This window comes from Molothrus ater, chromosome 15 (assembly GCF_012460135.2).
Source record: "Molothrus ater isolate BHLD 08-10-18 breed brown headed cowbird chromosome 15, BPBGC_Mater_1.1, whole genome shotgun sequence".
NCBI classification, from domain to species: domain Eukaryota; kingdom Metazoa; phylum Chordata; class Aves; order Passeriformes; family Icteridae; genus Molothrus; species Molothrus ater.
In genome coordinates this window covers 7615843-7625032 of record NC_050492.2, presented here as the reverse complement: position 1 = coordinate 7625032, position 9190 = coordinate 7615843, and the positions used below count along the sequence as shown (strand labels likewise).

Sequence of the window (9190 nt, the reverse complement as noted above, 5' to 3'; positions counted from 1 at the left end):
AGACCCATGACCTGGCACTCAGCTCTCCCTCCTCCCTCAGTGAGCTCTCATCTGTCCCTGCCCTGCAGGTCAGTGCAGCAAAGCCTGTGCCAAAGGCACAGGAAATGTCCTCTTTGTTCCAGCCCCTTGGGCTGGGTCTTCCTCTCCTGCAGCCCAATATTCTCCTTGGCTCTGGCCCAGAAAATGAAGTTATTCTCCAGAGGCCAGCACAGCAGAGGGGCTTTCCAGGCAGAGTCAGTGCCTGTGCCTCTCACACACTGCCTCAGCCTCACTTGTATCCAAGCACACATGATGCAATGACGTTAGACCCTTACAGCATGAAATACAGCAAATGAATCAAATATTCAGGGGAAAACCAGCTTGCTTTCCCCTTGCCTTCTGAATTGTGCCTGTGCTCTCTTTTTAGGCAGACCTGAGGTCTTTAACTTGGCCTTCACTGCTGCTCTAGTACCAAAGCCAGTGGTTCTGCTGACAGAACATCCACAGCAGGGACTTGCTGTACAGGACTTTGCAGCACAGCCTTGCTCTGAGTCGGGTCTGACCCGCAGATGATGGCAAATACAAACTCACTACCAGCACCAGGGCTCCCCTTCCCTGCCATGGAGGATTCCACCCACCAGCTGCACTTGGAAGAGGCTGGGGGGTAGAGCAAACTAAATTCTTTGTGCTTTCATGAGTCATGAAAAAACCCCTCCAACTGTCTCAACAGTGCATCTGTTTGGGTGTTTTCAAGGAAGCTGGAATGCATCCTCAGAGCTCTTCCATGAGAAAAAGTAAACATGTCATATATAAAACATTTTATTAAACAACATTTTATACAACACTTTATATACAAAAATAAAATGTACATGAAAAATAATCTTTTCCAGCTTAGTGATTTGATTCCTATCTATTACACACACACATTAGAACCTCTTCCATCCAGCACTTGCCTGCATATGCTGATCCAGAAGATCTGTGGGATGTTACAGCTGGTGTGCAGTACTGGAGGAATCCCCACAGAGTGCCAGAAGGAATCTACAAAAGGCATGGTAAAAATAAAGAGCTCTGCCCCTATCAGTGCAAAATTGTTTCATGCAGCAGCTCTTGAACTCTTCTGGGGAAAGGGATCGGGCATGTCTATGGCAGAGAGCATCCTAGGAGTGCACCTGGGGAATGGACTAGGTGGAAGCAAAGCCTAAACTGAATCTTCACATTTTAGTGGTCTATTTACAGAGTTGAAGGGTCTGAAAGGTGAACTATATGATGGAGTAAATCAAAGAAGAGATGGCCCATTAGCGTAATTTCTCTCCAGAAGTGTAATGACAGTTAAGCTCAACGTCACCAGTGTTGCACAGGTAAGCAGCAATCAAAACTAACAGTCAGAGACTTGTCTGCAGTGTCTCCTCTAGGCACTCTGTGGGTAAAGTGCTCGTCACAGCACACATGGGGAGGATGGTAACCGGCTCCCCAGGCCTGTGGCACCCCACCAGCTCAGGCTCCATGGCACAGTGACACCTTCCAGCAGAAGCTTCACCTCCAGAGCAGTGAGGTGGGAGCTGCAGCTGAGCACCTTGAGCACCAGAGTCCTGCCAGTGGGATGGGTTCCTTGTGAACATTGATCATGGTGGTTTTCATGCTAACCCTTCCAGGCCTACAGTTCAAACGGAATAGAAAAGCCACTTTCATCCTTCAGTCAGTAACAAAAAAAACTTCTTCCACTCTCCCACGCTTGTTGAAGTTTTGATCTAAGAGCAGTCTGTGGTTGGAGGAAGCCAAGGGTTTACAATCCACAGGGAATGACTTGCATGGTTGGCCTCACTGTATCCAGCCAGGAGAAGTCTAGGTTTTTCTGGTCGTAGAGCCTGAAATCTATCTCTCCTAGGGAAAAGGAACCAAGAATGGGCACTGAATCAATGCAGCAAGAGCAAAATAGCATATAGATATATTAAAAATAAATATCAAAAATTGAAAGATTTCTCAGATGATAGTAAATACTTTATTATTTTCCTAAAACACATCAAATGCTTTCTATTAAACTGTTTCATTTAAGCTATTGCTAGAGGAAATTCTTCAGTTATATTCCAAGGAGTTCCTGAAAGCCAACCTAACTTACACATGTGTAACCCTGAAATCTGCAGGCTTTGCTTACTGGAGCTGTTTTTGACTTTTCTTTTTTGTCAACAAATTCCTTACAGCCTTCCAACAGGCTGCTTGGCAATCTCATAACATAAGGATGGTGAATTCCACCATTTCCTTTGCTGCCTCCCAGTCAGTGCCTTTTCAGCATCCCCCTGTGGCCCTGACTGTCAGGGCCAGCCCAGGAGCTGTACCTGATGTGGTGTCAATGTCCCCATCCTGCTCCTTGTATCCGTAGGTGCTGCACAGGCTCTGGGTGCCTGACTCGTTGGTCAGAAAGCCTTTCCCCCCAATGTTGGTGCTGTGCCAGTCTTGGGCTGGTCCAAGCAGCTGCAAGAGAACAAGGAGATGGTAAAAACTGCTCCTTCCTGCTGTGGGTGCAATGTTTACTTGCCATTAATTAGAAGACAGGTGAGCAACAGGATCTATTTTCTCATGCTAAGTTATAGAAAACTTGTTTTGTCAGTTTAAAAAAAAAAGTTCATGGAAAACAGCAAGGGCTGGAGCACCTTTTCATCTCTTCCTATCTTATCAGTGGGATGAGCATGACCATGTCTGGAAATGCAGATTAGGAGCTAAACATGTCAGAGGTGGGGGAAGGGCAAAACTGAAAAGTCCAGAGGATCATTGCAGACCCTAATACAACAACCTGAGAGCAAGGAAATGGCCTCAAGTTGTGCCAAGGGAATATATATATATATATATATTTATAATGGGTATTAGGGAAGAAATTTTCATGGAAAGGATTGTCAAGCATTGGAACAGGCTGACCAGGGAAGTGGTGGACTCATCATCCCTGGAATTGTTCAAAAAGTGATGATATGGCACCTGAGGACATGTTTAATTAACATGGTGGTGGTGCTGGGCTGATGGTTGGACTTGATGTCTTAGAGGTCTTTTCCAACCTTAATGATTCTTTGATTCTATGAACCTCTAGTCCTAGCAGTACTCAGTAACTTCCTCTGACTTTCACATGAAGGGTAAATATTTCCCTTGGTGTGTCCTCTCCAGTTCATGATTGCAAAGCAGCTTTCTTTTTAATTTTTCAGGCTTCCTCATTAAGAAGGAGTACATTCAGCTCATTTGAGACTGGATCAGATCCCTGCTCCCCTTTCTCTCTTGGTACAAACACCAACTTTGGACAATTTTATTCCGACCAGAAAATCTGCTTTTACCTTTAAAATATCCTGATTTATTTCCTCTTCATCTTCGTCTGTGACTGTTTTGTAAGCACATAAAAAAAGGGGAAGAAAACATAGATGTCAAGTTTTAGCTCTCATACTTCTGTTTCTTCACCACAAAACCTGCTTCATATTCTCTTGTCACACAACATGACCACATTTTACTCATGCCCTCCCCCGACTCCTCACAGCCCTTCATCTCTGATGCTCCTCAGCAACTGCATGTGGAGGTGCAGGGCTCCAGCCAGCTCTGATGCCTCCCCAGGGCTCAACAGAGCAGAGCCCACTTGCTGTGGAAGGTGAGAGGAGGAAGATGATTTGCACCCCGAGTGAAGAACCACTCTGATCTATCCACAATAATTATTTCTTTCAGTGGCAAGCATGGCTACCTCTACCATCTCTGCTGGAGCAGGAGGCATTTCAGAGCCTTTCACCCATGGGTAGGTGGCATGTGCCAGCTCTTCCCTTCTGCACCCTGGTTGGTTTGGTAACTCCAAATTCCCAAAATCTATCAGGTGGGGGTTGTTTTTTCTACAAGATAGCTCTTGTTTCTCCTGTTGGCCCAGGCACTCATCATCCTGCTGCCTTGCCTCCAGCAGAGCAGTGAAAGGCTGGGCTGGGAAAAAGGAAATACCCACCCTCTGAGGAGGAAGCCAGGGGAGACACCTGGAGCTGGTAGAGGTCGTTGGTGCTGTCAGCCATGGTCACCTCCATCGGTGGCCTCCAGTCGCTCAGGGAGCCGCTCACCTCGCAGGAGGACAGGTCTGCGGGATGCACCAGGGGTTGGCACTCACAGGACAGACAGACAGCCCTCTTTCCTCCCTCCCACTCTGACACTGCAGCTGCCCCAGCCCCAGGACTCATCTTGGACCGTGGGTTTAGCACAAATGGCATTTTCCACTCTGCTCAGCCCTAAACCCAGCGTCTTACCTAAGGTGATGGCTGGGCTCTCCACCTCCACTTCCTGCCCTGCATAGTCGTGAATGGTGTAGCCACTGTGGTCATCTGGCAGAGGAGTGTTGGTTAAGCTTTCTGCTGACTCTTTCAGCCTTGTCTCTTCATAACACTGAAAACAAGGGTAAAGCATGAAAGACTTGTCTAAGAACGTGCAAGTTCCCATATGAAAAAAGTTAAGAAAGAAAACCACCAAAACCTCTAACTTCTTAAGCTGCCTCTACAGACACATACATACCTTTCTCTTGCTCTTGTTTCTTGCCTCTCTTGAAGACTTTGACTTCCTTTCTGTGAAATAAAATAAGACGAATGTGAGAAAGGGCTGCACATTTTAGGAAAGTGTGAGCTCTTGCAGCCTTGAAACCTGCTCAGCAAGCTCAGCTACTGCCACCACCAGCCATACCCCTGACCCCCTGATGCTGCCTTTGGGCATGTTTAAGGAATTTGGGATAAAATGAACTGTTTGTACAAGCTGTTCCCAGCAATGCCCAGTGAGCAAGCCCAGTAGCACCAGTGCTACCAACAGGTCAGTCACCCCCTGCTTGTATAGAGCAGGACCTTTAAGTGCTGTTTAAGCAGTGGATTGCCAAGGGTTTACCTTTCTTCTGGTGCTTTGTCAAGGGTGGCAGCATCCTGTAAACCCTGACAGCACTGGAGCCCTTGTTGATGCTTTTATCCTTCACTTCTTCAATGTCAGGCAGGGAATTCATGGCACAGCGGAAATTTGCCTTCCAGGTTTTTGGATCAGGATCTTTCTCACCTTCTTTATACCTTCCTATAAATAAGAGATGGGTTGTGTATTTTAGACTTCCCAGTGCTGGTTTTTCCCACCAAAAGATACCAACATTCTATTTTCTGGCATATATGCTAGTAGTTAATCTAACTACCAGTGTAAGGCAAGGCAAAAAAAAAGCCTTGTTCAAGCCAGTCATGTGAGTGATGGGAATGCAAAGGCAGCACCCACCTGTGTGAATGGCCCAGCTCCTGAAAAGGCAGGCATCCTTCTCCATGTCCCAGCCATGCTTAGCTGCATGTTTCCATGGGATCTGAAAGATCCTTTATCCTGAAATTTAACCAGTAGAGATTTGAATTTAAAAAGAAATGTCACATGCCAGTTTGGAATGATGGATTTAATCAGAGTTCTCAGTTGCATCTCAGAAATGTTCTAACACCCCTGCTCTGTATTTTAGAGCAGGGGGGGTTATAACTATTGGCATATAACTACAATGGTTATTTAATCAATATTTTAATTAAATAGCCATTTTTCCATCTATTTTGTTCATGGCATTTAAGGCTTTATATGATTTCTGAAATTGGGAAAAAAACCCAAAGGTACTACAGTACAGTAGAAGTCAGAAATATTATCAACTTTATCCCCAAATAATTTCAATACATTGCATCTAACTTATTATTATGTCATAAATTAAAGCATTTTTTCTAGATAGATTTTGTCAGAGAATCCCCTTTTTTAAGTTGCCCATAATATCCTGCAGCAATCCTACAAAAAATGTAGCTTAAATGTCCTCTAGGGGTGGATATGGAAACTTCAGAGGCTTGGTTCAATAAACTCAGTGATCTCGACCTGTGCTACACCCTGGTAACAGGGATAAGCCTTACAGACCAAAAAATCCAACATTTCCTTCAGGCAGGATCTTAAAAATGGAAGCAACTGGAGTGTAACAGCAGCTGCTTATCTGGAACAGGAGGTGACTTGGCTCAATGAACAGCAGGAGTTAAAAGCGATTTTGAAAGTTTCTTCATTCTCCAACATACCCAGAATGTTTTCATTGCAATTTATCATTCCCCTCCTGGGAATTTTCCGAGGAAAAATGGAACTACTCCACTGTGTACCAAGCAGAGCTATCTTTTCTGCAAACAAAAGCTGTTGCTTTTTAAGCATAATGCTGGCAGGTTTTCTCCATGTCTTTTCCTTTATGATCTTGACTTGTGTTTAGTGTCATTTAAGAACAAGGAATATTAATGCTACACAAGTAGTACTACTAATGATGATGACAGTACAAAGCAGCCTCACCTTGTTAATCCATATCAGTCCAGGTATTTGATTGGAATCAATCTGCATTTCCAACCACGGCCTCATGCGCATTCTTGACACCGGCATGTTGGCTGTGCAAGGAGTGACGAACAGGTCAGACAAACTCTCATCGCTGTTTTAAGCGCTCTGCAGTGTCGCCCCTCCCATGCCGCCTGTGCTCAGCATCACCAGTGTGCTACCGAGAGCTACTTTTCCAGAGTCTCAACTCGTTCAGTGGCTCTCACCCTCTCCTGGAGGGAAGTGCTTCCTGCTCCGCCTGGCTCAGCTCCAAAGCAGGGCCAAGGTTTGGAATTCGGCAGAGGCCGATGGCAGCACTGGGTGCTCAGCCCGTGCTGCGTGGGGAGCTCTGCTGGGACCGCTCAGCCCGCGGGGAGCCCGGTTCTGAGCCCGGTTCCGAGCCCGTTTTGGGTCCCGCCACCACCGCCACCGGGTGCGGGTGCCCCCCCGCCCTACAGCCACCGACTGCAAAATCCTCTCCTCAAAAGTTTATTATTAATTAAGTTGCGCAAGGCAGGGGCAGCGGTGCTGCTGCAGGTGGGATCCCCAGTCCCACCGCGACCCGTCCCGAGCAGCGCCGCGAGCACCGGTCCTGCTGGCGCTTCCTTCGCACAAATAATTTCCTGTTTGCGGTGTTTTTCCAAGACACACGGCCCAAGACTGCCCCAAGAACGCGTTTCTAACTTTCACCAACAACCCGCTCGGCGGAGTCCCGGAGAGTGCCCGCCCCGGGCCAGGGTGTGCCAAGAGCTGCCCCGAGCAGCGGGGCTCGGGCCGCCCGCTCCGCTCCGCCGGGGCTCAGCGGCCGAGAGGAGCCGAGCCCGGCCCCGCGGCTCCGCACGGACAGCCCGGCCCGGCCCAGCCTGTCCCCCGGGGCTTGTGCGTGCCCCGCGGCCGCTGCCCGCAGGAGGACGCGCGGTGCCCACCCCGCCGGCTGCGGGGCAGTGCCCCCGCTCCGCCTCCACAACCGCTCCGCTCACGGGGGCCGGCGCTGCCGCCTCTCGACCAGCGCAATTCAGCGGCGCCGAGCCCCTGGCACCGCTCCCAGGGACCCTGCGGGGCGCCTTCCTTCCCCTGGAGCCTCCGTGCTGCGCAAAGCGGGGGCTAACGGCTGGATGGGATAAGAGAGGCTGGGATGGGATAGGGTAGGATAAGACAGGATGGGACAGGATGGGATAGGGTGGATAGGATAGGATGGGATAGGGTGCAGCAGGACCCACCTGCGCTGTGCCCTGCTGTGCCGAGATGTGGCTCTCCCGGCCGACGCGCACCCTCCGCCCGCCGCCCGGCTCTGGCAGCCGCGGGCCGCGCCCGCGGGTATAACGCGGCGGCTCCGGGATTCCCCGCGCCCGGGCCCGGCCGCCGCCCGGCCAATCCGCGCCGCGGCGAGGGGTGGACGCGCCCGTCATTGGCGGCCGCCGCAGCATCACTTCGGGGAAATCACGCTGTTGTAGCACCAGCGGCTCGGGGGGCGCGGCTCCCCCGCTGCCGGCCCGGCCCCGCCCCGCCGCTCGCCCGCGCTTCCCCCGCCGGAACCAGCGCCGCCCGGGATCCAGCGCCGAGCCCCCGTCCCACCGAAGGATCCACCTTCTATCCCATGGAGGGATCTAGTCCCTGTCCCACAGAGATATCCAGTCCCTGTCCCATGGAGGGACCCTGTCCCCGTCCTCCCAAGGGACCCAGCCCCCGTCCCGCAGGGATATCCTGTTCCCTTCCCAGCCCCCTTTTCAGGAAGAGACGGTGGAGTCGCCAGAGCATTTCCTGTGCACATCACGGTGCACCTAAACCAGGGACCAGCCTGCGCCAGGTACCCGCCTGGCCTCAGCACACCAGCGGCAGGTGGCAAGGGGAATGGCTTCATGCTTAGCAGAAGGATAGGTTCTGATTAGATATTAAAAAGAAATTCTTGCCTGTGATGGTGGTGACACCCTGCAACAGGTTGCCCAGAGAGGATGTTCTGTCCCTGAAAGTGTTCAAGGATAGCTTGGATGGGGCTTGAAGCAACCTGGTCTGGTGGAAGGTGTCCTTATTCCAAGGTGTTGGCAACTTTAAGGTCTTTTCCAATCCAAAACACCCTGGGATTTTGTGATTCTATGATAAATGGTGGCCAGTGGTGTTGTCCCCTCTTATCCCTCTTGGAGGAAGCCTGAGGAAGGGAAATGGCAGCATGGCAGAAGGCTACTGAAGCCATCAGGATTTCTCTTCAGTCCACTGTAACTGTATGACAGGGTGATTAGATTTTCACCCAATGACTTCAAGGTGCATTCTATTCAGCAGAATATTCGAGCATTTTTAATTACTTACATAATTTGAATGAAGGTTTGTAGTCATATGCAACAGGAATTTATACTGGGGAGAGGTACAAAGATGCATGGGCAGCTGAGACAGGAGTGTGACACCACTGCACTGATTGCCTGCTCTGGCAAGTTTTCTTCTTTTAATACAAAGATAAAAGAAAAGCCCCAACCAGGTTGGTTTCAACTGCAGAGAAACACCCTGTAGGAGTCCCATGCTTTCTCTTAACTAACGTTTTTTGTCTGCTTGGCACACTTAACTTGTGGTGGGATCCTCCAGTTGGGTCTTTATGCTGAGAGAGGCACCATTCACCACCGAGATTTCACTGTAGATAAAGATACAACACATTAGGTAAATTAAAAAATAATCAAAGAAGGAGAGATACTAGGTATTACTAGGACAAATAGAAACTAGCATAAACATAACCTGAAAAAGACAGAAGATATTTGATGTTTCAGTGTAAATGTCATCTACAAAAATAGTCACACCACCTCTTATACAACATAAATATTGACAAAAAAAGGTTATGCTTTTGAGTTACAGCCTCCCATGGTTTGCTTTCATTGCTCACCCAGCTTTAGAAAAAATGAAT

The 9190-nt window shown here is 49.2% G+C and overlaps 1 protein-coding gene across 1 annotated transcript; it reads right to left on the bottom strand.

Annotated features, from left to right (window-relative positions):
- Positions 1-780: 780 nt before the first annotated feature.
- Positions 781-6412, bottom strand: IRF1 (interferon regulatory factor 1). The gene is made up of 9 exons (XM_036392053.2): positions 6278-6412; positions 5218-5309; positions 4852-5028; positions 4492-4541; positions 4230-4365; positions 3938-4063; positions 3294-3337; positions 2313-2448; positions 781-1860 (listed from the first exon to the last, which is right to left on the bottom strand). Exons 1-9 carry the CDS (start codon positions 6370-6372, stop codon positions 1763-1765), a joined length of 954 nt encoding a protein of 317 aa, XP_036247946.1. The 5' UTR covers positions 6373-6412; the 3' UTR covers positions 781-1762.
- Positions 6413-9190: the final 2778 nt, after the last annotated feature.

Bases quoted from the DNA above. Each gene is read 5' to 3' on its own strand.
- IRF1 (XM_036392053.2), bottom strand. From the start codon at position 6,372: ATGCCGGTGTCAAGAATGCGCATGAGGCCGTGGTTGGAAATGCAGATT. The intron at 4,064-4,229 runs GTAAGACGCTGG...TGCATCCCGCAG, and splicing joins GAGCCCAGCCATCACCTTAG to ACCTGTCCTCCTGCGAGGTG. The intron at 3,338-3,937 runs GTGGGTATTTCC...CTTACAAAACAG, and splicing joins CCTGGCTTCCTCCTCAGAGG to TCACAGACGAAGATGAAGAG.